Source organism: Saccopteryx leptura, chromosome 2, assembly GCF_036850995.1.
Source record: "Saccopteryx leptura isolate mSacLep1 chromosome 2, mSacLep1_pri_phased_curated, whole genome shotgun sequence".
Classification (NCBI taxonomy): Eukaryota; Metazoa; Chordata; class Mammalia; order Chiroptera; family Emballonuridae; genus Saccopteryx; species Saccopteryx leptura.
Genome location: NC_089504.1, coordinates 329,756,229 through 329,783,806, shown reverse-complemented (window position 1 = coordinate 329,783,806; position 27,578 = coordinate 329,756,229). Strand labels below are relative to the sequence as shown.

The 27,578-nt window shown below is 53.0% G+C and overlaps 1 protein-coding gene across 3 annotated transcripts in view; it reads left to right on the top strand.

Moving 5' to 3' along the window:
• Positions 1-27,578, top strand: part of PITPNM3 (PITPNM family member 3) — an 84,077-nt gene that overhangs the window by 44,136 nt on the left and 12,363 nt on the right. For all 3 annotated transcript variants that reach the window (XR_010748878.1, XM_066363389.1, XM_066363390.1), the window contains exons 5-14: positions 9,542-9,618; positions 10,083-10,318; positions 13,443-13,632; positions 14,114-14,236; positions 14,714-14,898; positions 17,341-17,513; positions 19,569-19,739; positions 20,991-21,185; positions 21,813-21,961; positions 24,451-24,567. Coding sequence is in view for 2 of the 3 variants with exons in the window: in XM_066363389.1 (XP_066219486.1) it covers positions 9,542-9,618; positions 10,083-10,318; positions 13,443-13,632; positions 14,114-14,236; positions 14,714-14,898; positions 17,341-17,513; positions 19,569-19,739; positions 20,991-21,185; positions 21,813-21,961; positions 24,451-24,567 (1,616 nt within the window). In the remaining variant the exon portion in view is untranslated. The remainder of the gene's footprint in view (positions 1-9,541; positions 9,619-10,082; positions 10,319-13,442; positions 13,633-14,113; positions 14,237-14,713; positions 14,899-17,340; positions 17,514-19,568; positions 19,740-20,990; positions 21,186-21,812; positions 21,962-24,450; positions 24,568-27,578) is intronic.

The window sequence follows — 27,578 nt, the reverse complement described above, 5'->3', positions numbered from 1 at the left end:
ACCCCAAGTTGGGAGGGCACCCTGCTCATCTCTGTCCTCCTGTCAGCCAGGGATGGGCCTGGGGATTTCTGTTCAGCCCAGAGACCTCGGTTTCCTCAATTCCTTTTCTGCTGGGAACAAAGGTGCTATTGGAAACAAAAACTAGGAAGCTCTGCTACAAATCTCCCCAGAGGCAAAGAAGCCAGAGCCAAGAGAGAACAGAAAGGAACATCTCAGGGGAAAATGCACACCCTGATACATGCACATTGAAAAACTTCTGATTTCCAACCTGCCTTTTGAGTAGGTAACACACATACACAGTATAAAATTCTAAAGGGACAAAAGGTGACAAGTATGCCTCCTTGTCCCCTCCTCCAGCTCACCTTGTCTCTCTCCCCAGAAACAAAGATTAGGATGAATTTCTCATCGACCATTCCAGAAATATTCCCTGCATAAGTGAATGTCTCCATAAATATTAATTTATATTTTTATACCCAGATGGGAGCATATGGTGTATTCCACTCTGCACCTTGCTCTCCTCAGTAATAAGGTATCTGGGATTATCTTACTCTCTCGGTACATTTGGAGGCACATGGCTTTGCAACGGTGTGTCATATTTCACTGTGGCTTCATTTGTTTAACCAGCCCCTTGTTGGCAGGCGCATAGGTTTGCTTTCTGTCTTTTGTCTGTTATAAATAGTTGGCAAGGGTTAGCATTGTACATATGCCATTATGCCCACGGACTTGGACTTACTGGGTCAAGGACATTTGGTATTTTGAATGGCATAGTTGAATTCTCCACAGAGGTTGGACTAGTTCTCATTTCCCCAGCGATGAATGACGAGGGCTGTTTCCCCGTACCTTGGGCAGCATGGGGTTAATAATTGCTGGTCCAGGAGGTAAAACAGAAGGTGTTTTAGAGTAATTTCCATGAGCCTTCCTCTAGTCCAGAGTTCTAAGGTTGAGCACACCTTTCTGTATGTTTAAAAGCCATTCCCAGGCCTTTTTCTAGAAACCACATTCATTCTGAGAAGATTACCAGGGTAAGAAGGAATGTGTGGGTTGGAACAGATTGTTGTATTTCTTTGGTTTTGTGCCGACTTCCAAGCAGAGCCAGGGTGGGCTTGACAGGGGTCCCCTGGGTGGGGCCGGGGGTAGGCCAGAAGGTCTAAGCAGGTACTTGCTCCTGATAAAAGCCTCTCTCCCCTTTGTCCTTCCTACCAGGGGTCACTCTGCCGGCCATGCAGGCTGTGATGTGGAGGCATTTGAAAAAGTGATGAGAACACTCCATTCTTATACCTCATATTTTGGGGGCAATGCTGTAGGAGGGATGAAAGAGCCCCAGCCTAGTGACCTGGTTCAAATCCCTGTCCCTTCATGTACATATAGAGATAAAACACGTCTCTGAGCCTCAGTTTTCTCACCTGCAAAACGGGGAGAGCACCCTGACCTCTCAGGATAGATGGGATAATTGCCTGAGACACAAGATGAGGATTATCAACTCCAGACAGGTTTTAGGAAGGCTGTATTACAGGACAGTAGCCAGGAGAGGGGTGCTAGGCCCTTCTAGCATCCCAGTGTCGCACTGTAGGGGGTTTTCCTGTGGTGGAATATCTAGAACCTTCACTGGGCATGATTCAAGATGGAGACACTCCTGATCTAAGCAGGCTTCCAAGAGGAGTTTCCCTGGAGCTGTCCCGATGCTCACTGGGGGCAGCCAACAAGTTTTCAAGAGGCAGGACCTGGGGCTCAAACCCTAATAAGGGTCGGGCCTTCGTCTGGGCTAGTGGAGGGCTAACTGGCCCACTGGGGTTTGGGCCTCACTAGCCAGGTGAACCCAGGCTGACCTGAATGGATTCTGTCATGGAAAGGGTTAAGGAGTCAGATGAGGGACCTTAATTTCTAGATCCTCAAGCCTGGTTGGAAATTCCTGCCCTAGCATTCCTTGCTAAGTAGCCACTTACATAACTTGCTTGTGTAACCCAGTGAGGGAGAGCTCCCTGCCTTCTCCAGGCCAGCACGGGTCAGTTCTGAACTGTTGTCAACATTTCCTAGGTTGTGTTCAAACTGGGAACTCTCTGGAAACTACCCCACCCCCATTCACCCTGGCTCTGCCCTCTGCTCCTGTGACCCAAGCAAGGCTCTGCAGGGATCTGCAGGCAGCTGCCATGTCCCCTAGAGCCTGCTCTTCTCCAGACTGGGGCCCTTCTCATACTATCCTGCTGGTTATTGATCCCCAGACATGCCCTGCAAGTGGCCTGAGGTGCAGAGTAGAGCAGATTCCCTCTCTTTCTTCTGATCTAATCTCTAGTACACGCAGCCTCAGGCTGAGAGGTCCCTCTGGCAATCCCTTACCCTGACTCAGGCTGTGTGCAGCCTTTGGTTTTGTGGCTGGACTTGGTCACATGACCTAAGTCTTTGTCATGTGATTTGACCTTGATTATGTATGTGACCCTGGGCACTTGCGAGATTCTTGAAGTCACATGCTATATCTGATTGATCTTGGTCTTTTCAGCCAAGACACAAATTTGGGCAACAAATCGAGTAGGAATCGGCAAGTGATGTTGAGTTTTGGGGTTTTTTTTAACCCAGATGTAGGATCATAATTCACTCAGCATGTTTCATGTATATTTGTTCCTTGCAGGAGCATGTCTTTTACTTTTTACAGCCGCTCATTAGCCTGTCAGCTCCCAGAGGGCAGGACAACATATTTGCCGCTTTATTTTGTTTGTAGTGTTTACGTTTATTAAAGTAGGGGGTGTGGCTTGTTTAAAATGTTTTTGTTGTCAATTTGACACATGCTTATATTGTCTATTTGATTGACTATTCATAAATAGTTTTAAACTAAAAGAAATATGGGCTCCCTGGAGAAAAATTGCAAAATAGAAGTTGAAAGTTAAAAAAATATCACCTATCATTTGATATTTTATCAATATATAGCAAAATATCAATATAGTATTTGATATATATTATCACCTATCAAACGATATTGCCCTGTCGTTTAGAGAAAACCACCTATGAACATTTAGTGTGTTTCCCTCGAATGCATAGGCCAGCCCACCACACACCTCCCACCTAGTCTGCTGTTTTACCCGAGGTTGGGGGTGCTAAGGGACCGTGGAGAGGACGTTGGCCTGGATTTCGGCTCGTGAGCAGGTGATGGCTTTTTTTTTTTTTTAGCAAGAGAGGGTGATAGACAGACAGGAAGGGAGAGAAATGAGAAGCATCAACTGGTAGTTGCGGCACTTTAGTTGTTCATTCATTGCTTCTCATACGTGCCTTGACAATGATGGGGGTGGATGTTGGCTCCAACCAAGCCTGTGACCCCTTGCTCAAGCCAGGGACCATGAGATCATGTTGATGATCTCACACTTAAGCCAGATGAGCCTGTGCTCAAACCAGTGATCTCAGGTTTTCAAACCTGGGACCTCAGTGTCCCAGGTCAACTCTCTATCCACTGTGCCACCACGGGCCATGTGGCGCTGGCTTTTTAGTTGTGCTCTGTGGAGCCCCAGGGACTGCTTAGGGGCAAGGATGGGTGGAGCAGGAGAGTGAGGCTCTGGGCCCCCTAACCTGTGTCAGTCATAGCTGGTCCACTTTCATCTGCATTGCAGAATGAGTTCCTAAAGAAAATTTCACGGGATAAAAGATCTCCCTGTCCTTGAAAAGTTTTACAACCATCAGGTGAGGGCGCGTTCTTTCCCCTGCTTCATGCTGTGCCATCCACGTCCCAGTGTCTGGCAGAGAAGCATGGCCTGACTCATTATCCCACAGCCCCTGAGCTGTTGTGCGAGATGCAGGTTCCCTTGAGAGTTTGTCCTCCGGGTGGTATCTCCCTCCTCCCCAGATGCCCTAAGCCCATGTTGATCCCTCGGTGGGTGGGCAAGGTATGTTGCAAAAGAACCTATCAGAGCTCTCCTTTGCTAAGGGCTCCTCAAACATGTGTTTATTAATTTGCACCAGGACTTGCCTGGGAATTGACACCAAGCTCCCTGGTTGGAATCATTTGAGATATATATATATATATATATATATATATATATATATATATATATATATATATATATATATTATTTTGTTTGTTTGTTTTTTGTGTTTTGTGTTTTGACAGAGACAGAGAGAGTCAGAGAGAGAGACAGATAGGGACAGACAGGAAGGGAGAGAGATGAGAAACATCAATTTGTTGCAGCTCCTTAGTTGTTCATTGATTGCATTCTGGTATGTGCCTTGATGGGGGGGGGGGCTACAGCAGAGCGAGTGACCCCTTGCTCAAACCAGCGACCTTGGGCTCAAGCCAGCAACCATAAGGGGTCATGTCTATGATCCCATGCTCAAGCCAGATGAGCCCATGCTCAAGCCGGCAACCTCAGGGTTTTGAACTTGGGTCCTCCGTTTCCCAGCCTGATGCTCTCTATCCACTGCGCCACCTCCTGGTCAGGCTTGGAATCGTTTGCTTTGAAATCCAGGTGACCTTTGCTGCCTGCAGTTTCCTGGTTCTTTTTCTCCATAGTCCCTAAAAGTGACTCACCACTCACACTTGCAGGTCTTGTCAGGGTCTTAGGGAAGAATTCTTCTGGGCATAGAGGCTTGAAGTCATGCAGGGCACGGTCTCCTCATGCTTGGACTCAGAGAATCTCTGACTGCCTGACCCGTAAGAGGGAATTGAGGCCAACCCCTCACTCTGCGGTGGTTTGGAGAGGGTGTCCGCAGTAAGCCTCTGACTAGGGTGTTCATTTCCCACCCCGTGACTCTTTCCATGGCCTCTCTCCTCCACTGCGTGTGTGTCTTTCTCTGTGTGTGCTTACCTGGGGGCTTTGAGCTCTCTGCTTGCTGCTGAATGAGGTTCTAGACCTTTCCAGATCTTCCCAGGAACATCTCTTGCATCCCACACCAGAGCAAGCTAGCATAGCCATTGGATTCAAACACAGGATGTGTGTTTATGCCAGTACCTATGTTTCCACGTGCTCATAGAGGATTAGATACTTTTGTCGCTACTTCTCAGGACATGCCCCACGGTTTCAAGCTGGGCCTAGCTCTGCTCAGTTGACCCCAGGGGCGACTAATGGAGATGGGGGTGCCACTGCAGGGGCTGGTAGAATGGAGAATGAAACTGAATGGTCAGTTTTCGATAGGGGACACCCCAGCACCCACCCCTCCAGGGTCCTGGCGGCAGGTGGCAAGAGAGAATGGAGACAGTTGGACTCCTCCGCCAAGTCGGATGACTCTGGTTAGGGTGCTGAGTGTGTGGGTGACGACCTCGGCTTTCGTCTCCAGAGCTGTATGGCACATCAGTAATTAGAAGGGACGATCACGATCTGTGCCTTCCCAAGGTGGTGATTAAGCAAAAATAGCCTCTATTCTCTAGCTGCCAAGAGGAGCTATGGTGAGATGGGTGGGCCACTGGTCCCAGTTCCAGGACCAGCAGGGAGGCTGGAAGCAGGCACGGTGCTAGTTGGCCTGCCTCAACGCTTGTTACAAAACACCGTCACAAAGACAGCTGGGGGTTCCCCCATCCCATATCTGGGCAAGACAGCTGTGGGTTTCCCCATCCCATATCTGGGCAAGACAGCTGTGGGTTCCCCCATCCCATATCTGGGCAAGACAGCTGTGGGTTCCCCCATCCCATATCTGGGCAAGACAGCTGTGGGTTCCCCCATCCCATATCTGGGCAAGACAGCTGTGGGTTCCCCCATCCCATATCTGGGCACAACAGGGACCAGCCTGAATTGGGTCGTGCAGACAGAAATGAACAGGAAGTGGGACCCCCAGCATGTGACTCCCTACCACCCAGGACCCGTGCCATCAGATCTTGTCACCAGAAGTTCTAGGGAAGCCTCTAGATGCAAAGTCACAAAGCCCAGGCCAGGGTGTTCCAGAATTCTCAGAGGTTCCCCAATACGGTTTTCCTGGGAACTTGTAAGAAATGTGCTTCCTAGTGGGTGATGCTCCCCAAACCGGCTTGCTCCTGGGGGTTTGACAGCGTAGAGCTGTCTCAATGTCTGTGTACACCCTGAATCTTCACTTGCAAGAAGTTTTCTTAAAAATATCACACTCAGCCCTGACAGCTGGTACACCTGCTCTCAAGGGGCCCTCAGTTTGATGGGGAAATAGACAAGTAACTTAACAGCAAGAAGCCAGGCCCAGCTCAGCATGCTGTGGGGTAACACCTCTCTGACAAAACAGATCTGAGAAGGCTTTCCAGAGGTGGTGATAATTGAGCAGAGTTTGGAAGGACAAGTGGGAATTTGCCGGTCTGCAAAGGGAGGAAGGGCTTACCAGGCCGAGGGCTCAGGACGAGCAAGGTCACGGAGGAGTGAAAGAGTTATGGCTTATGGGTGAGTCAGAGCCAGTGGCCTCAATTATTATGGTGGGAATTTCTAATTCTTGGAAGAGCAGAGCCCTTGTGAGCAAGGGATAGGCAGGGGGGCCTCTGGGTTGTCTTTCTGCTGTCTACAGAGGCTTCTGCGAAGAATGGAGACGTACCTTTCAGTGGGGCAACTCTGGTCCTGTTAGTTAACTCTCTAGGGCCAGAATCTAGATCTGGCAGGCCAAGTCTCCCCGCTTCCCTTTCCCAGAGCAAGGTATCTCTTGCTTTTGTTCATTGAAAGGAAGCAAGGCTCCACCCTGAACAGCACAGGAGGCCAGACTTTTCCCTTTGCTAGGGAAGGAGTAGGGATGCTGAGAACAAACCGCCCTGCCGATCTCCCATCTACACTGGGCCAGGAACTGCCTCGGCATCATTGGCAGCCAGGATACAGCACTTGTCCACTGATCTGATGCCCAGAACATTGCATGGGGCCCAAAGGGAGCTGGCCCCAGGCAAATCACGGATGTGGGTGCTCCTCCGCCTGTATAATCAGTGAGGGTGCAGGATGCAACCCCCACCTAATGGAAGGAATGTGCCTGAGAGGTGGTAGGACCCTCATGTTTTCCCTGTGACTTATTTATAGCCCCGCTATGGCAATTTGTGGCAATCACAGTATTTAATCCTGTAATCATACTGCAAGCAGGCTCCCCGGTGCAAGTAGGCACCCAGCCCAGCAAGGCTGGGGAGCTGCCAGGGCTCGGAGAGGACTTGGGGACAGGGCAGGAGAGTGTGGAGGTGGCAGTGTCCCTATCAGCCACTGGCTCCATCTTATCAGCTGTAACTCTGTGTCCCCCTAGGTACCCTGGGTCACAATAATAATAATAATTAATAATAGTAATAATAACAACTAACACATAGTATTTACGTTCCAGGTCCCATTCTAAGCCCTTTCTATTTATAAACTTGTTTATCTCCATCACCATTAAGAGGTAGCTAGGATTATTATCCCCATCCTCCAGGCGAGAAAACAGGTGCAGGTCATACAGCTGGTAAGAGCCAAGATTTGAACTTAGGCGCTCTGGCTCCACAGTCCATGTTTCCACCAGGTCCCTCCCAGCCCCAGAAGACAGGGGCCTCGCAGCTCCACACCCACAAACTCAACCGGGCCAGCTCCCAGTCTCTCTGGCCCATGCCCTACGGTGGCACAGAGGCTGCACAAACAAAGCCACACTCGGTTCCCTCCTGGACACTCTCTTTCCTGCTGGTGAACTGGTCTCCCATGGCAGACCTGGACTCCAGTCTTCGGGGTGCCACTTGCCAATTTGGGCTCCTGTTTCTTCTGCAGAATGAGGTATTCCATGTCTACTTCCCTAGGAAGCTGTGGATCAGATGAGTTGGGAGCACTCTGTCAAGCATTGTCTTCTGTTGAGTGTGGTCATTTTTAGCTGGGTTCATGTGCCAGCTCACTCAGTCTTCTCAATTGTGTGGCCTTGAGCAGGGGATTTAGGTTGTTTGAGCCTCAGTTTTCTCATCTGTACAATGGGGCTAATAACAAGAGGAACAACACTCAGAGGTTCCTTGCGGGGACTAGATGACATGCTACCTTTACAGCACACATGCCTAGGGCATGCGTACTCAGTGAAGCTGAGCCATCTACTGTTGTTCTTATTTTGATCCTGTCATAGCCTCTTCTAGCCATGTCCAGGGCAAGGTCTATGTCAGAAAATAAGGCAGAAGAGTCTGAGCTGCAGGAAGGAGCATTAGGAAGTACTGGGCAGAGCCAGGCCTCGGAACAAGTTTTTCCTCTTCCTCCTCCAAGCTAAAACCTTCCATCATTTAGGGAATGATTTCCTGTCTGAGTGGGCAGCCGCTCCGAGCTCATAAAGCAATTACCCTTAGCCCAGGGTTGTGTCTGTGAGGACAAACTATTTCAGAAATGTACTTCCCTGCTGAGAAAAGCTTCTCATTTGGAATTCCTTGCAGATGTACCCTCCCTTGGGGCCAGTAGTGACTGAGGAGATGTGGACACAGACACACACTGAACAGGACTGCCAACCCACACCTACTTCAGGGTTGACTGCAAAGCCCCTGGGAAGGACCTTCTCCAAAAGTGCTTCCTAGCAGGGTTGCGGGTAAAGTGAGAAGAAGGCGAGGGCCATTCTTGCCTGGAACTGGCTGCTTTAAGAGATGAGTTCCCTGTCATTGAAGGCAAACAAGGAGTTCACAGTCTAGCTGTGAGGTTCAGCCACACAGAGAAAGCAGTATCCTCATGGGGAGAAAGGAGAAATGTGGAGGTCAGCTGGAGGGCAGGAGGGATTCCTCACTGTCTCATGGTGGCAGCCTCACTGGGCCGGCAATGTGGGGACAGCTGAATGTTTTTGAGATCTTTCTGCACCTGAGAGTCCAAAGCAGTGATATTTAGGTATTAGATCAGGGGTCAACCCACTTTTCTTTAAAGGGCCAGATAGTAAATATTTTAGGCTTTGTGGGCTATAAAATCTCTGTGGTGCATAAGGAGCTACAGATAACACGTAAATGAATGGACATGCTGTGTTCCAATAAAACTTTATTTACAAAAGCAAGCAGTGGCTCGAATCTGGTTCATGACCGTAGTGTCTGTGTTGGAGGAAACGAGAGCCCAGGGAGGGCTGGCTGCCAGCTTCCTGAAGGGGGAGGCACTGAGCCCAGGTAGCTGAGAGAAACCAGGACGACATTTCTGGACGTGTCTGGCCGTAGCTGGCCTCACCGGAAAGCTTGCGGGGGAAGAGTGATGAAAAGGGTGGTACCAAACGCTGGCCTTCCCTCTCTGAGGGCCCACCTTCCCCCCGATGGGGTTCCCGTAATTCAGGGCCTTGCAATCTCCCTGATAGCTTCAAACATATTTAGTTTTTTTTGTTTGTTTTGCTTTTTGTTTTAACTCAGCAACTGTAATTGTTTTCAGAGGATGCTTAGCCCAACCTTGTCCCTTACTGGAAGTGGAAGCTGTCAGAGGACCCTTGTACTGTTGCTGTGGTTATTAGTGAAGGAAAGAGACTAGTTCCTTTCTGGGTGGCCACTGCTGGCCACCGGGACAGCACCTGCGGCAGCCTCATCCTGCTGGTCTTCCTTCTTTAGGAGCAGAAAGGGTTTCCTGTTGTGCTGAGTGCGGAGGCGAGGAGCCGGGCAGGGTGGCTCCTGAGCTCCGGGCGCTATGTGCTGGCCCATGCCCAGGCCCGTGCCTTGTGCCGGCTGAGTCCCTCTCTGTTCCTGCCGCAGGAGAACTGTACCGGGTTTCCTTGAGAAGACAGAAGTTCCCAGCCCAGGGAAGCATTGAGATCCACGAAGACAATGAGGTAGGCCGGATGTGTGAGGCTGTGGGCCCACCTCTGCGCTCAGGACTTTAGGAAGAGCCCTCAGTAGACAGGCTGTCTAGTTTCCACCCAGCTCCTCATTTGACTTGCTGTGTGACCCTGGGCAGCATTGTGTCCATCTCTGGGTTGCTGGCTCCCATATGAACAAGAAGGGCTTCTTGGGACCCTTCTCGCCTTGACATTGCCCTGCTGGCAGCCTGTGCTCTCACTCTGAGTGCTCAGTAGGTCCCATCGTATGGGGGGGCTGGAGAAGTCTCCAACTTGGAGCTGAGACAGGCTGGGCGCAGTGCCTACTATTCTGGCCACAGCAGCTGTGTGTGTATGAGAGAGAGAGAGAGAGAGAGAGAGAGAGAGAGAGAGAGAGAGAGAGAGAGAGATTCTTTGTGTCACCCCGCCCCCCTCCTATCTCCCTGCTCTCTCTCTATCCTCATTGATGTCCCTTTCAGGAAGCCTGCCCACAGCGCTCCTGCAAGACGCACGTCCTCCTGCTGGTGCTGCATGGGGGGAACATCCTGGACACAGGCTCAGGGGACCCGTCCTGCAAGGCAGCCGACATCCACACTTTCAGCTCCGTGCTGGAGAAGGTCACACGTGCCCACTTCCCTGCGGCCCTGGGCCACATCCTTATCAGATTTGTCCCCTGTCCTGCCATCTGCTCTGAGGCCTTCTCGCTGGTCTCTAAGTGAGTCCCTTTTTGCTTGTTGGGACTGCCTGGTGCTGGCGGGGGGAGGAAGCAGAGGGACTGCCCCTCCAATGTGGGTATGTGGTGGGCATAGGGATACCTGCCCAGGCCTCTCTGAGGTGTCAGGTCCTGACTGACCCTGAGCGTCACTGGTGAGAAGTGGTCAGCAAGAGTTCAAAGCAAGTAGCACGGTGCACTGGGTCCTCCTCTGCCTAGAGCCAGAGGTGCTGGGCCCGCATGGCAGCTCATGTCCACTTCCTGTGCTCAACAGGCCCTGCTCTTGTTGGCCAGGTACAGAAGCTGAGGCATTGAGAGGTTAAACAATACAATTTTCCCTGGGGTTACCAAGCAAATGGAGCCAGGAGTCAAACCCAGGCAGCCTCACTCCCAGGCCACAAAGTTAGAGCCCAGTAGGGATGTGTGCGCTAGTGGAGGTGGCACAGGGCAATGAAGACACTTGGGAGGAGAGCCAGGGAGGCTTCCTGGGGGAGGTGACTTTGGTGTGTGCTACGAGAGTACCATAACATGGTTAAGTATATGGGCTTTTTGATCAGTCCGGGTATGAGTTCCAGCTGTGTGACCCAGAAGAAGTTATTTAGCTGCTCCTTGTCTATTTCCTCATCTATAAAATGGGGATACTCAGGTGAATACCACCTCCTAGAGTTATTTTCCAAGGATGTTACGTGCTAGCATATGTGAAGTGCCTGGCACAGCGTGGGGCACTTAGAAAGCTCATGGTGGCGATTCGCTATGACTCACACCATGGTCCTCACAGGGGAGAAGGTGCTCCCTCCACTGGGGAACCGGGGGCTGGGCTGGGCGATGTTCCTGACTCCCAGCACAGGCCCCGACGGCGGGACTAAGGCAGCATGTTCACCAGGCCTGGATTCTTCATCCAAACTGCCTGGGCCCCTGTGGGGGAGCAAGGGGCCCCTCCAGGACATGGAGCCTCTGAGAGATCCTGCTCACTGCTCCAGGACCAGGGGGCTCTGGGCTCCCCAGGCCCCTGCCCTGTTGAAATAGCCAGGAGCCAAGGTGGGTGCCAGGTGGGAGCCCTGGCTGCTCACAGGCAGTGCAGGCAGAGAGGCCTGAGCGCCTGCAGAGCGCATGTGTAGTAGAGCAGGTGGCGGACTGCGGGGACTGGAAGCCAGGAACTTTCTGCAGTTAGGGAGAAAACGGAGGCCAGGGGCACCTCTGTCCTGCCCCTCACTCCCTTTCGGGTCAACTTTGCCAGAACCTGGAGGCTTCGCAGAGAGGAGGCCTTACCTGTGTGGGGCTCAGGGAGGCTGGATGGGGCGTCCCAGCCTCCCAGTCAGGTGTGGCCCTCTACAGGGCTCAGCAGTGCTGGGAGGGGCAGGAGCCCCGTCATCAGCTTCCTGCTGGTTAGCAGAGCACCTGCAGAGGGCGCGAGGGCCTTGCTTTTCTGATCTCTGAGAGAAAGGAAAGTTTGCCTCTGCACAGGGAGCGAGACCTCTCTCTGAAATGGCTGTGCTCCAGGACACAGGCAGGACAGATTTCGATCAGAGTTGGAAGGACGGAAAGAGATTAGGCCAGTAGTTCCCCAGCCTGGCTAAGGCCCCCCGAGCCCCATGCGGTTCTGGTTAAAGCACAAGGCAGCCGGCCGCACCCCTGCAGTGTCTGAATGGGGCAGGGAGGGCCCTGGAATCTGCTTCTTTAACAGATTAATCTGCTTTTCGTGTCTGCTCTGCAGCAGGTCTTGGGGAGCTGAGCTGACGTGGCTCTATTCCCTACACACTCCAACAGTTGGAGTCAATTAGGCTCATTCATAATCAATCTCAGGATCCCCCCCACCCCAACCCCTCGCCCCTGGACATCTGACCCAGCCCAGGCCTGCTCTCCAGGAAGATGGATGGCCTGGCCACTGGAGGGGACAGCTGGAGGGAGCGCCCTTCTCCCCCAGACGGCCCCTTGCCATGCCATCCATCAGCCTTAATCACTGCTGGGAGGGAGCTCCTTCTCAGCTAATTAAAATCTCTCCGGCTGCAATCGAGGCCTGTTTCCTCTAATTTGTGTTCCTTGGAGATGAGGAATGACTGTTAGGCTGGCCTTGCACACTGTGAGGTCTCTGTCACCTGCCCAGGGTTGCTGAGCCCTGTCACCTACCCCTAGTTTCAACTTCAGTCAGCCGATCTTAGAGGGGAGTGCAGGGTGTGGGTTGGGGTTGGACAGTCTCTCCCCTGTGGTCCTTCCTAGCCGGCTGGGTCCAGTGCCCCAGGGGACAGGGGCAGGACTGGTGGGGTGAGGTGGGAAAGGGGTCAGGCAGCTAGGAGCTGGGCCCAGACGAGTCTGAGCCACCCAGTGGGTAGGCAGAGAAGTGAGGGGTCCCATGCACAGGCTGGGCAATCCGCTGGTGGTGCAGATACGATAGGGGGGTGCTCTCCTTGTCCTTTCCTGGTCACAGATCTTCCTATAAACCCTATTGAGGCTGTGGATCCTTGTCCCAGAAAGATGGACACACTGTCGAGCATAGAGCTACGTGCCCCCAAGCACACTTCCTGTCCTCCTTTTTACTTTCCCTACCAGGTGTCCCCAAACTATGGCCCTGGTAGGGCTGCATGCAGCCCCCTGAGGCCATTTATCCAGCCCCCACCACACTTCCGGAAGGGCCACCTCTTTCATTGGTGGTCAGTGAGAGGAGCACTGTATGTGGCGGCCCTCCAATGGTCTGAGGGACAGTGAACTGGCCCTCTGTGTAAAAAGTTTGGGGGCCCAGTTCAAACCTCACCTCCTCTAGGAAGTCTGCCCTGATGAGATAACCCCACCTGGATTCACACCAGGTGTGTGTTTTTGCACAGTTGGGATGTCCCTTGGTGCCATGCAGAATAGAGCAGGAGAGAGCTGCGGTCAGAGGAGACTCCGGGGCCCCTATCACAGGCTGGCCCAGGGTAGGCCCCGGGGAGTTAGCGCAGGCCCGGCTTCCCACCCACACTCCCGCCCTACTGCCTGTGCTTTGTCTTGCTGGCTCCTGCCTGGGCCCTCTTAAAGAGCCTGGAGTAGAGGGCCCAGTTCCTGGCCAGTATGTGCTCTCTTCTGCCCAGTCCAAACCCACAGACCAGCCCCTCTGCCTGACCCCAGCTGGGCTTACCTTGGTCCCTGTCTGCAGCCTGAACCCCTGCAGCCACGATGAGGGCTGTCTCAACAACAGCCAGGACCACGTCCCTCTGGCCGCGCTGCCCCTGTTGGCCATCTCCTCCCCCCAGTACCAGGATGCGGTTGTCACGGTCATCGAGAGAGCCAACCAGGTCTACGCGGAGTTCCTCAAGTCTCCTGATGGCATCGGCTTCAGTGGGCAGGTAGGACAGCCTGCCCCGGCTCCCTGTCTCGGATCTACCTGGAGAGGGGCTTGGATCTACCCGAAGGAGCTCGACCAGGCTGTTCAGGAGCCATAGTCTCTGAGATCCAAGGAGGCTTTTGAGATTTTGGGGGTTTATGCTCATTTTACAGATAAAAAAATTGAGGCCAATATCTGAGTTCCGATTGTGAGCCCATGCTGATTCCTGGCTCAGGCCTGACCCCTGGCCCAAGTCTGACCCCAGTCCCCAGGCAGATTCCTATACTCAGGCTTAACCTGCCTAAATCCGACCCCTGACTCTAGCCTGGTGCCTGTCCTCAGGCTGATCGTGGCCCCAGAATGAACGCTTCTCCCCTACTGAGGCTCTCTCAGGCCTCCCTGGGACAGGCTCCTTGTTCTCCAGGTGACACGAGCTCTGGATGGGTGTGGGGGTGAGGGGTCAGCGGTGGCCGGGTCTGTGGTTCCAGCTGTGCCTTCTCCAGGTGTGTCTCATCGGGGACTGTGTGGGGGGCCTCCTGGCCTTTGATGCCATCTGCTACAGTGCGGGGCCCTCAGGCGACAGCCCAGCCAGCAGCAGCCGGAAGGGGAGCATCAGCAGCACGCAGGTGCGGGCCGGAGGGCGGAATGGTAGAGGGTCTGTCCTTGGGAGCGGGGCCTCTCAGAGGGCGGCGTTAACCCTTGACACCTGTACCGTGACATTCAGGTTACCAAGTGTTGTGTCACAATTTTGTCAGAGTAGCAAGAGATTACTATCACAAGTGAGGAAACTGAGGCCCAGAGGGGGCCCAGAGGGGGTCCAGAGGGGGCCCAGAGGGGGTCCAGAGGGAGCCCAGAGGGAGCCCAGAGGGGTTGGGTCTCCAGACAGCTGCTCAGAGTCCCACTGAGTCACCAATCCCTTTGGATGCAGGAGGCAGCCCTGTGACTGACATCCCACCATTATTGTATTGTGGCTTTCATAATTGTTTTGGAAGAGGGATTGTTCTCACGTCTAGGAGAAAGAGATCACTTGTGCCAGGGGAGGAGGTCAGGCCCCAGAGTCTCCAGTGGCTGCACGCCCTCCTGTCTTCTCCTTGGTCCCAAAGGACGCCCCAGTCGTGGTGGAGGACGAGTGCAGTCTGGCCAGCAGCAAGCGGCTCAGCAAAAGCAGCATTGACGTCTCGAGTGTGTTGGAGGATGAGGTGCCCAAGAGGCCGTTGCCACGGAAACAGAGCGATTCCTCTACCTATGACTGTGAGGCTATCTCCCAGCATCATGCCTTCCTCTCAAGGTAACCGCTCCCTGGGCCCCCTTCCTTCCAGCGAAGTGTCCAGAGCACCTCGGCTTAGAATCATACGGGTGGCTTAGGACCAGGTATATGTTGTAGATCCTTCCATGGCGACCCATAGAGAAGCCACTCCCCAAAGACCCTGGGCTGGGACCCGGGACCCTGCACTCTATCTCTGCTCTACCCCAACTTTCAGAGATGGGGGACAATCAGTCTCACATCATTAAGCCGAAGTTTCATCTTCTGCAAGATGGTCAATGCTGCTCAGTCTACTTCACTGATGGTTTTAAGAATGTCGTGAAAGAGCAGATAGATTGTGGTTTGTGAGCTACTCCAGGTGTGTGCTCTTATTATTTCTCATATGAGGCAATAGAGGTGAAGTAAGGGACCTCCCTGGGGCCACACAGCCTGTTACTGAAGATCTGGGGTCAGCATTCTGGTTACCTAGATAATCCCCAGGACACAGCACACTTGTACTAGTCGGCCAGGCAGGGCCCTCCGTGGAAGTGTCCACCCTTTGACTTTCTAGAAGGGACATGCTGACACTGGCAAACTGAATTCTCTGCACATTCATTCAGGACACACGTAGGTTTTGAGCATAGAACCAAATTGGAAGAGATGCCTCTTCTTCCTTCTCTCCTAAACTCTTTCCTCCCTCGCTCCCTCCCTCTTTCTTACCCCAGTAATAAGTAGCATGAGGTCAGTTCAGCGTTCGGAAATAGACCTTCTCATCGTCAAGAGTGAACCGCTGCTAACACGTCAGTGTTATTTCCTTTCAGTGTATATTCTTTTACATGATTCTTTACAATTAGTTTTACTTAAAAAAACACAACAAAACCCTTATATTGTGATCTTTTCCCTCACATAGTTAAAAATACTTGGTACATAGTCTTAATAATATTTTATTGGAGTAAATGGACAATATTGACTTAATCCCAGTCACTGGACACCTTTGGCTTTTCCAATTCTTCAAAATGATAAATTGTACTCTGGTGACCATCTCTGTGCATAAACATTTATGTATATATTAGGGTTATTTTGTTTGCATGAATTCCTGGGGGGAGGAATTATTAGGTCAAAGGCTCTGTATATTTCAATCTCTGACTATTTAAAGCCCCTCTGACAGATAATTCTTTAAAAAAGAAGTTACATTTCAAGTCCGGGTTGCAAGGTAAAAATCTTCACATTTCTGGTTCATCCTTGAAAAATCCTTTAAGAAAGCCCCAAATTTGAAGAGTGACAAGAAGTCAGAGGCTTTGAGTAGCTGGTCCAACACAGCCAGCTTTTCCCGCTGGTGCAGGGACAGATGGCTGTTTCTTTGGCAATTAAGTAGTTGGCGTGTGTTTAGGGACCACGCTGTACGTGAAAATATGTATTGTTAAACACCAGAGTCACCATCCTCACGGGGAGATGCTCACACCGTAAGGGGCGGAGGAGTGTGGGATTCGGGACCCTTGCTCACACACTGTTTCATTTGTGATTCCTAAAATTCCCTTTCTTTTTTCCAACTTGAGTATTGTGAGTTGAATTTGCATTCAGTTAATTGATTCATAAATCACATGACCCCACAGGATTGTCTTAAACTCAAAGCTGTAGTCAAATGCCAGCTGGGAGGTCAAGGAAGTCCTGTTTTCCTCCCCATCCTGGGCAGCTTGCTCCGGGCCTGTGGCTAGATATCACCTTGAACTCTTTGGGGCAATGGGTGCCTGGGAGGCGAATGATCGGCTTTCTGCGTCTTGTCATTTTCTCTTTCAGCTCGGCTTCATCTGTAGGGCTGGAGGGGGAGGGAAGACCAAGCTCTTTGCTTCTGTGTGGGCGGGTTGCCTGGAACACGAACTGCCCCAGTCCGGGCAGGTCTGACGTTGCCCACCTGATCTGTATAGGGGCCAGCTGGGCTTTTCCAGGAGACAGTGCAGGAGGTCCCAGTGTGGCCATCACAAACCCAGCACAACGGGGCCGGCCTGCCAGTGCTGGGATGCTCAGGTGTTCTCAGGTTCTCAGCGGCTTTTGTAAATTAAGTTTTATTGGCCACTTGTTCGTGCATCATCTCTGATTGCTTGCATGCTACGACAGAGTTACGTAGATATGATGGAGGCCATAGGGCCCTCAAAGTCTAAAATATTTACCATCTGGCCCTTTATGGGAAATGTTGGCTGATGACCTCTGCCTTTGCCAAATGTGGGCCAGGCCTTGACGGCCAATGCTGAGATGTGTTCATGGTGACCAGCAAGTGGACTCCGGTTCTGGGCCCTTGGGCCAGGCCTTGATGGCCAATGCTGAGATGTGTTAGTGGTGACCAGCAAGTGGACTCCGGTTCTGGGCCCTCCCCCAGACATGGAGGGCTGCGTCCTACACACCCAGACTTCAGGCCGCCGTGCTGAATGGACGCTTCCCACCCACGGTCCTTCCCTAACCTGCTCCCTGTGTCTTTCCCTCCTCGGGCAGCATCCACTCGAACATGCTGCAGGACGAGGCCGAGCCCCCGGCGGCGGGGGCGCCCCCGCTCCCTGAGGTCAGCCTGGGCCGCTTGGACTTCGACGTGTCCGACTTCTTCCTCTTCGGCTCTCCCCTTGGCCTGGTCCTGGCCATGCGGAGGACGGTGTTGCCCGGGCTGGACGGTGGGTGTGGCACACCTGGGCCTGAGATGCCTTTTATGTCACTAGGCCACTGTGCCTCCTCTCAAATTGGGGAGGGGAGGGACTGGGGGGCAGGGGTGGGAGAGTCACAGAGTTGGGTAGGTGGACAGAGGTGAGAGAAGAGGAGGAGGGGGAGGGGACAAGAGGAAGAGTGAGGAAGAGTGCGGTAATTTTCTCAGCTGGAACAAAGGTGAGCCAGCCTCTGCTGGATTTCACAGTCCTTGTCACATATCCCCAGCCGATATGTGGCCCTGTTCTTCAGCGGTCATGCTCTGTGGGAAGAGAAACCATGAATGTTTATCCTGTTGCACCTGCCCCTCCTTCCCCAGTGGCCAGGCAGACCCACTGCAGCCAGGTCCCTGTTAGTGACTACAGCACACAGCCAGGCCCACCTCAGTGCCTTTGCTCCTGCGGTGCCCACAGCCTTGCAGGACGTCCTCCATTCCTATTAGTGACTCCAGCACACAGCCGGGCCCACCTCAGTGCCTTTGCTCCTGCGGTGCCCACAGCCTTGCAGGCCGTCCTCCATTCCTATTAGTGACTGCAGCACACAGCCGGGCCCACCTCAGTGCCTTTGCTCCTGTGGTACCCACAGCCTTGCAGGCCGTCCTCCATTCCTATTAGTGACTGCAGCACACAGCCAGGCCCACCTCAGTGCCTTTGCTCCTGCGGTGCCCACAGCCTTGCAGGCCGTCCTCCATTCCTATTAGTGACTCCAGCACACAGCCGGGCCCACCTCAGTGCCTTTGCTCCTGCGGTGCCCACAGCCTTGCAGGCCGTCCTCCATTCCTATTAGTGACTGCAGCACACAGCCGGGCCCACCTCAGTGCCTTTGCTCCTGTGGTACCCACAGCCTTGCAGGCCGTCCTCCATTCCTATTAGTGACTCCAGCACACAGCCGGGCCCACCTCAGTGCCTTTGCTCCTGCGGTGCCCACAGCCTTGCAGGCCGTCCTCCATTCCTGTTAGTGACTCCAGCACACAGCCAGGCCCACCTCAGTGCCTTTGCTCCTGCCATACCCACAGCCTTGCAGGCCGTCCTCCATTCCTCTAACACAGTGGTCGGCAAACTCACTAGTCAACAGAGCCAAACAGCAACAGTACAATGATTAACATTTCTTTTGAGAGCCAGATTTTTTAAACTTAAACTATATAGGTAGCGCCTGCATGTGGTATTTTGTGGAAGTGCCACACTCAAGGGGCCAAAGAGCCGCATGTGTCTCGCAAGCTGCAGTCTAACATATACACCAAGGCGACTTGTGCCAGCAGGTGGCTTAGGCAATGATTCTGAAGATGCAAGAGGTAGAGGCACCTTGGAGATGAATACACCAGGGCTTCTCAAACCTTTGTACCGAAGCTTACTGACGACTTACAGTACAGAACAAACAGGGAGGGGCACAGCGTGAAGTAGGGAGAGGAGGCAGAACCCCACTGCTGCCCCAAGGAACTCTAGAATTCTCTGGACACTGGACAGTCCAGTCTCCTGACACAGAGGGACAGGGAGACTCATGGATGAGGAGGAGGCCTCAGTGGAGACGCCTACTGGTTTTTAAGAGAAGTGTACTGCCAGCTCTGGCAAACCAGGAACTCTCCCACCAGGCCTAGAAAGGGAGTGGGGGCTGGAGGAAGGGGCAGCTGATCTTTACTGAAAGACCCCCAGGGCAGCTTCATAGATCAGATAGCAACTTAGGGAAAGCTGGAAGACTTGAAAGGAGTTTGACCAGTGGAGACAGTGGGAGAAGGGCCTGCTGGGAGGAGGGGCAGCTTGAGCAAAGGCCTAGATGAAGCAACACAGCCAGACTGATGGGGGAGTTACAGATGGCCACCATGGCTGCACTGCTGGGTGCTGTAGTCGGTGCTTCTGGGTGGGGCAGATGGGCAGGGCTTTGAATGCCAAACTCAACCTAACGGCTTTGATCCTGTTGGTAGCGGGGAGCCATGGCATTCTTGAGCAGAGGAGTAGGCTACTCAGCTGCACTCAAGGAAGCCTTCTAAGGCCGAGGGACTAACAAGGTGCTTCCGCTATGCATTCTCCCAGGATTCCAGGTGCGTCCTGCCTGCAGCCAGGTCTACAGCTTCTTCCATTGCGCGGACCCCTCTGCCTCCCGGCTTGAGCCGCTGCTGGAGCCCAAGTTCCACCTGGTGCCGCCTGTCAGCGTGCCCCGCTACCAGAGGTTCCCGCTGGGCGACGGACAGTCCCTCCTTCTCGGTAGGCTCTCGGGGGGTGAGAAAATATGCTGAGGCGGCAGGCTGGGTCTACCGTCTCTGGTCCAGTCTCTCCAAGCTGTCAGCGGGTGGAGTGCCTGGACCCAACTGAGCAGGGGCTGTGTGCTCTCGGGAGATAGAATAGGCAAACAGCTGACTCACCTGCTCTCCAGGCACTCGACCCCTGTGAGTACCTGCTCTGTAGAAGTCATCTGAGGGCTCAGAGGCCCACACTATGTCCCCTGATAAGCTCCAGAGTCTGGGGACAGCATAATACTCAAGCTGTCAAACCTGATTGAAAGTCCAGGGGTCTGGCTAAGTGCTCTTGCCCAGGGTCCAGCTTAGACTCTAGAGGGGCAGAGCAGGAAATGTCTCATCCTGGTAGGCTTCATGGAAGAGGGGGCTTTCAACCAATGCATTTGGACAGATGGAGAAGAGCTGGAGGATCGGAGTTGGGGGGATCCTCTAGGTGGAGGAAACAGCAGAAGCAAAGGCAGGTGGGTTTGGAGGAGTGCCAGTGGCCTCCAGGGCTCAAGAGGGGTGAGCTGGGCATAAACCGGGTGAGGTCAAGGGGAGGCCTGTACCGGATGATCAGGGACTCGGAGCTGAGAGCCTGGGCTCCGTGCCCAGCTGGTCAGAGGTTTGTGCCAGGTTGTCGGGGCGTAGTGCTGTGTGTGTGGCTCATCCTGTATTGAAAAACAGCCCCCCTCCCCATTTCGATGAAAACTTAATTTTCAAAGTTCTACTTTGTTAGGAGCTTCCATAGAGAGAAGAGGTTCTAAAAACCTCTCTCCCTCATCCTAAAGTGTGTCCCTCTTTGGACAAGGTATTCCCTGCCCCTGAACAGTACCCTAGCTCCCAGGCTGGAGTCCCCGTCCGCTTCTGGGCTCAGCTGCAGTCCTTTGTAGCTCAGGAGGGACATATGATACTTTTCACATGGTTATGGCTTATCCTGTGACCTCCACTGGTACTTTGAGGCCCTCTCCCAGAGGGACCCTTGACGGCTGTATTAGGGGTAGGAGTGATGATTGGGACCCTGACTTGTGCCTTAGAGGATGTGAGATCCAGGGCTGTGCTGTGGTGAAGGGCTCCCAGCCAGGCTCAAAGTGGTGAGAGATACAGGTTGCCTGTGGGGCAGGTGATGAGCAGGGCCCGGGTGGGTCACCTCTGAGCCCCCATGGGGCTGGCTGGCACAGCATGGGTGTCTGTATTTGAGCCACGCTACTTGGCCCTGACCATGAAATTCCTCCCCCAGCTGATGCCCTGCACACCCATAGCTCTCTCTTCCTGGACGGCAGCTCCTGGGGAGGCCTGCTGGTTACGGACACGCCTGCCTCGCCCCCTCAGGCCCTGAGGTCCCAGCGCCTGGGCCGGAGGATGAGCCAGGGCAGCTCCCGCAGCGAGAGCTCGGAGTCCTCAGACAGCCTGGGCCCTGCTGGCGCCTCCCGCAGTGAGTGAGGGTCTTCTGGGGCCCTCCTTGGGTTCCAGAGGGAGGGCCCTTCCTCTGGGTGGCTGCTGGTCACTGCCAGAGCTGCTGAGGGCAGGGGGGGCGGGGTAATGGAAATCCAGGCTGACCTCTGACCTCAGAGAGAACTTTGACCTCCGACTGTAGACAGGGCCCTGACCTTTGTGGACTGAACTGACTGAGACTCAGTTCTCTCCAGGCGGAGACTGAGCTCTGACCTCAGAGAGAACTTGACCTCCGACTGTAGACAGGGCCCTGACCTTTGTGGACTGAACCATGTTCTCTCCAGGCGGAGACTGAGCTCTGATCCCAACATGCAGTTTGCCCACTGGGAACCGCGCTGACCAGCAGCCCTGGGGTGGGACAGCAGGTGCCTCCACGGGCCCCCATCCTAGGGACCAGTTTGCAGCACATGTCCTAGAGGAGGGGTGGCGGGAGGTGGGAAAGGAGGCAGCATCTGTTCCAGAGCTCAGTTTGAGCTGGACGCTGGCCTCCAGTTCCTGCCCTGAGTGGGACGCCCACCACTGTGTCTGTGAAACAGGGTCCACACTGCCCCTTGGGTCAAGGCCCCAGACAGGCGACTCTGTCCTCACCTCCCTCTCGGCCCCACAGTCACGTCCAAGTGGTGGGGTGCCAAGCGCATCGACTACGCCCTGTACTGTCCCGAGGTCCTCACAGCCTTCCCCACGGTGGCGCTGCCCCACCTCTTCCACGCCAGCTACTGGGAGTCCACGGATGTGGTAGCCTTCATCCTGAGACAGGTACTCTGCCCCGTGCCTGGGCTCTGCCCCCGGGGCCCCTCTGGAGGGGTCCTATCCTTCTGTGTCTGGAGAAGAGGCTTACCCCGCAAGCCACATCGGCCACTGGGAAGTCATCGAAGGACTCAGCCAAGTGGGAGGATGACGCAGTCAGACAATGGGTTTCATAAAGAGTGCTGCCTTCCAGCTAGTGGTTTGGTCCTTTGTAGAAAATGAAATAGAAACTACATAGGAGAATGGACCCACGTTTCAACTTAGAGACTAGAATAATAAATGTCTTCTCCCCTGGGGATCTCAGTGTCCCATCTGTGAAAGAGAGGGTGAGCAGAGAGGCCAGTGGCTGAATGAGAGTGGGGGGCGGGGGTAGGTGGAGAGGTGGAGGCAGGATTGAGTCACGTGCAGCCTCAATGGCCAAAATCAGGAGTTTGATGTTATGTTGGGTCCAATCAGAAGCCATTGCAGGGTTCTGGCCAAGGGAGAGATGTCAACTGACTTTCATACTTCGGAGGAAGTCCTGCTGCTGTTTGGGGGAGAAAGCGGGAGGCCTTTTATGAGCAAACGTAGGAGCAGCCCTTCAAGATGGCACCTTGGGCTAGGATGCTGGTAGTGGAGGTGCTGAGGAGCTGGAGTTGTGGTGAGGGTTTGAGGCGTTGTGACAGGACTTGTTGACGTCTGAGCTGTAAGGGAGAGGGGAGGCCGTGGGTCTGTTCTGCTTGAATATTCATAGCAGTGCCATTCCTTAGGGTTAGGGCAGAGCGGGGCTGGGCTGGGGAAACCGAGTCTTTGATTCGGACCTGGGAAAGGTGAGGTGTCTGTTAGATGGTGAGAAAGAAGGTGAATAGAAAGTCTGGAGCTTAGGGATGATGTCAGGCCTAGAGATAAAACTGTGGAGTTAGCAGAGCTTCGGTGGCATTTAAAACCAGTGACAGGTATGATGGTCTGATTTTCACACCAATTTCAACGTGTGATTTCTTCCCCACACCAAACAATTCTCCAGCACCAGCTGGGTGTCTTACAATTCAACTCAATTCTGACACTACCTACTTGCAAATAGATCAGATCCCACAGGGTGATGGCTCAGCCCCACAAGTCTGACCCCTGTCCCCCTTCAGATGCCAGTCCCAAGCCCAGGTTGTCACCTGGGCTTCTGACTGACTGGCTATAGAATCAGAGGTCCCAATATACCCCCCTCTTAGGGTTTGAGGAATTTGCTCAAGTGACTCACGGAACCCAGAGAAACATTTTCCTTACTGGATCACTGGTTAATTATAAAAAGATAAAACTCAGCAATAGCCAGATGGGAGAAGGCAGAGGGTAAGGTATGTGGGAAGGGGTTTGGAGTTTCCATACATTCTCTAAGGATGCTTCTCTTTCCAAATTCCCACATGCTTACCAAGCCAGAAGCTCTGCGAACCCGATTTTTGGAGGGCTTTATTACATAGGCATGATTGATTAAGTCTTTGGCCACTGGTGACTGAGCTAACCTCTGGCCCCTCTCCGGCCCCTCTCCTGTCTCTGGAAGTTAAGGGTTGGAACCGAAAATTTAAACCCTCTATTCAAATGGTTGGTTCCCCTGGCAACCAGCCCCTCAAAGTCACCTTACTAACATAACAAAAGACACTTTTGTTGCTCTTATCTCTTAGGAAATTACAAGAGTTTTAGAAGCTCTGTGCCATAAGTGGGGCCAAAAAACATATACATTTCCTATGATAAATCACGACACCCCAGATGTTGAGGGAGTTTTCACAGATAGAGAAGTTCAAGGATGAGTCCTGAAGCTCCACGGGAGAGAGGAGGAGCTGCAGAAGGAGGCATCCCTCAAGGTCCGAGAAAGACCAGGAGAGGATGGATGGATGGATCTGAGTCAGGCAGAATAGAAGTCATGGGCGGAGCTTTGGCAAGAATGGCTTCTGTGAAGCAATGGGGACAGAAAGCTGACTGAAGCGGTGTGTGTGTCGGGGGAGACAGAGCATAGAGTCAGGGGGAGTGGAGACATGTGATGGTCATTGGAGAGGCACTAGGGGTCCTAGGGAGAGTGGTATTTTTTTTTTAAGATGAGCATGATTACAGCATATTTATATGCAAAAGAGAATGGCCCAGTAGGGAGGGACCAACTAGTCTCTTAGGACTGAGAGAGAGTGCTACAAGAGCAATGATCCTGAGTGGTGGGAGGGGCCTCGGTGGGGGTCAACTACTGTCACAAGAGGGAAGGCAGAGAATGGGTGTAGATGCACGTGGCTATTGAGTTCGGGTGTGAAGTGTAGAGGCTGCTCCCAGGCCGGAGAGCATTTGTGGGACTGAGCTCTGGCCCCAGCTGTCAGGACAGGTGGGCAGGGACATCAGTCCTGGAGCCTGCAGCCTCCTGAAGGTCCCAAGCTGGTGGGCAGGGTTGAGGGAGGGCCTTCTGGCCACAAGCTGATGGGCCCTGATGCGCTGGCAGAGAGGAAGAGGGGTTGACAGCCTAACATGCGAGCCTGCCCTGTGTCTACCAGGTGATGCACTATGAGAGCGTGAATGTCAAGGAGAGCGCTGGCTTGGATCCTGCTGCCCTGAGCCCCGCTAACCCCAGAGAGAAGTGGCTTCGGAAGAGGACCCAGGTCAAGCTGCGGGTATGTGCATGTTGGAGGCACACCCTGGTTGAGACATGGACACGGGGAGGTGGGGCTGCCCTCGCGGCTGAACCATCCACACTGCAGAGAAAGCCTTTGGTTTGCTCCTCAGAGCTGAGTACTCACGTGTGCTGGGCTTCCTGCTCAGATGAGGCCCAGGTGTTGCAGTGGGTGGGGTCAGGGTTGGGGTGTCTGTGAGATGGGACAGCTGGTTCCAGGTGGCCTGACACCACAGGAACCCCAAGAATGGGGGTCCAGGACATTGGGGCTGGTGAGATGCCAATTCTGGAGCAACTGCTATATGCCAGGCCCTTGCGGACATGGATGTGAATTGGAATGAGTCCTGTCCGTGACCACGGGACCCAGAGTCTGATTGACCAGGTATGGTCTGAGATATTTGCCATGACAGAGCAAGGCCCAGATTAGAAAGAAGATGGAAAGAAGAACTTCAGGGCAGGACATCAGGGCTGCCATGAAGAGTCACCTCTGTAGGGTATTGAAGCATAACTAGGAGTTTGGTATGTATATTCATTTGTTTACTCAGGAAACAACCATCAGTGCCCTTTGTACCCCAGGCCCTCTTCTAGGGAGTGAGTGGAGAACAGGAATTTATAGACACAGCCACTGGTCTGAGGGTCCATTCCAGTGGGTGGGAAGATCAGACATAGACCCCCACAAACAGTCCTAAAAAGTAGAAGGAGGTCAGTGCTCCATAAATTGGGTTTTTTTTGGACATATTTATTGAGATACAACTCAAGTATCATACAATTCACCCACATAAAATTCAATTTTAGTGTATTCACAGATGTATGCAATCTTACATCTACAGTCAAGTTTAGAACATTTTCATTACCTCAGAAAGAAACCCTTTTGTCTTTACCTATCATCCCCCTCCCCTAAGCAATCAATAATTTACTTTCTGTCTCTATAGATTTGCCCTCTGGACATTTCACATAGACTGAACAGCACAATATATTGTCTTTTGTGTCTGGTTTCTTTCTCCTAGACAGTGGTCGGCAAACTCATTAGTCAACAGAGCCATATATCAACAGTACAATGATTGAAATTTCTTTTGAGAGCCAAATTTTTTAAACCTAAACTATTAATATATGGGTAGGTACATTCCTTATCGAGGTAGCGCCCGCACGTGGTATTTTGTGGAAGAGCCACACTCAAGGGGCCAAAGAGCCGCATGTGGTTCGCGAGCCGCGGTTTCCCGACCAGGGTCCTAGCATAATGGTTTCAAGGTTCATCCATGTTATAGCATGTATCAGTAATTCACTCCTTTTTATGGTTGAATAATAGTTCTTTATATGGATATACCACATTTGTGTTTATCCAGTCATCAGTTCTTGGACATTTGGGTTGTTTCTACCTTTATCTACTATGAATAATGCTGCTCTAAATATTCGTGTGCAGGTTTTTATGTGGACATGTTTTCATTTCTCCTGGGCGTACACCTAGGAGTGGAATTGCTGGATCAAATGGTAACTCTAGTTCAACTGTTTGAGGAACTGCTCAACTTTTCTCAAGCAGCCACATCATTCTACACTCCCCCCAGCAGTGTATGAGGGTTCCGATTTCACATCCTCACCAACGCATTCTTATTTGTTTCTTTGCTTCTAGTCATCCTAGTGGGTACGAAACGATATCTTGTTGTGGTTTAGATTTGTATTTCCCTGATGATTAGGGAGTCGAGCATCTTCCCAGGTGTTTCTTTCCATGAATCAGCGTGTCCCCCTCCCATGTTTCTGTGAGGGGGCCTGTGTCCCACACCTGACAGAGTATCTCCAGGGCAGGGTTACTGGCTGGTTCCTCTCTGTGTCCACAAAGCCCAGCTAAGGGACCTGTGCAGATGAAGTGACTGCAAATGTTTGTTCACTTGAATTAAAATACTGTATCATGGGAATTGCGAGGAGGTGGAGGCCATCTCTGGGGAGTCCCAGCAGTGTTTCCGGGAGCAGATACTGTTGAGTCAGGTCATAGTGAAGGGGCTGGAATAAGGGGGCAGAAGGCCAGGGGTGGCATGTAGAGTGGGAGGCCATTGCAGAGCTTGGCCTGAAAGGCTCAGCGAGTCTGGAAGGGGAGCAGCAGGAAAGAAGACTAATGTGGCTGGTCGGGTTGGTCAGGCAAGGCTTTAAGGCTGAGCTCAGGATCTGAACTTCATCTGGACAGCACTGGGTGCTAACAGATTTGTGCTTTATAAAGATGACGGCTCCGCCATGGGCTCTGTTTTTGAATAAAGAGCTTCTTAAGAAGCTATTAGCAGAGTACAGGCAAGAGGTGACTTGGGTGTGGGGAGAGATACCATGTGGGCAATTTTGTCAAGGAAGGGTCGCTAGCTTGGGTGTTGAAGCCAGGCCGGGAAGGGAATCGGGGTGGGGGCAATGGAGGCCTTCAAGCTGCGGAATGAATGGGAGCCAGCAGTGAAGAAGGGTGGGATGGGCCCTGGCCGGTTGGCTCAGCGGTACAGCGTTGGCCTGGCATGCGGGGGACCTGGGTTCGATTCCCAGCCAGGGCACATAGGAGAAGCGCCCATTTGCTTCTCCACCCCAACCCCCTCCTTCCTCTCTGTCTCTCTCTTCCCCTCCCGTAGCCAAGGCTCCATTGGAGCAAAGATGGCCCGGGTGCTGGGGATGGCTCCTTGGCCTCTGCCCCAGGCGCTAGAGTGGCTCTGGTCACGGCAGAGCGACGCCCCGGAGGGGCAGAGCATCGCCCCCTGGTGGGCAGAGCATTGCCCCTGGTGGGCGTGCCGGGTGGATCCCGGTGGGGCGCATGCGGGAGTCTGTCTGACTGTCTCTCCCCGTTTCCAGCTTCAGAAAAAAAAATACAAAAAAAAAAAAAAAAAAGAAGGGTGGGATGTTAGAGTGACACGACATCCGATGGCCCCAGAATCATCAGGGTGGGGTTTGGGTGGGGATGCAGCAGGGAAGGACACCAGAGAGGCTGTGAGTGGGTAAGCAGAGACGCTGGTGTCAGGCACACAGACTTGGTCACACTATGCTCTCTGC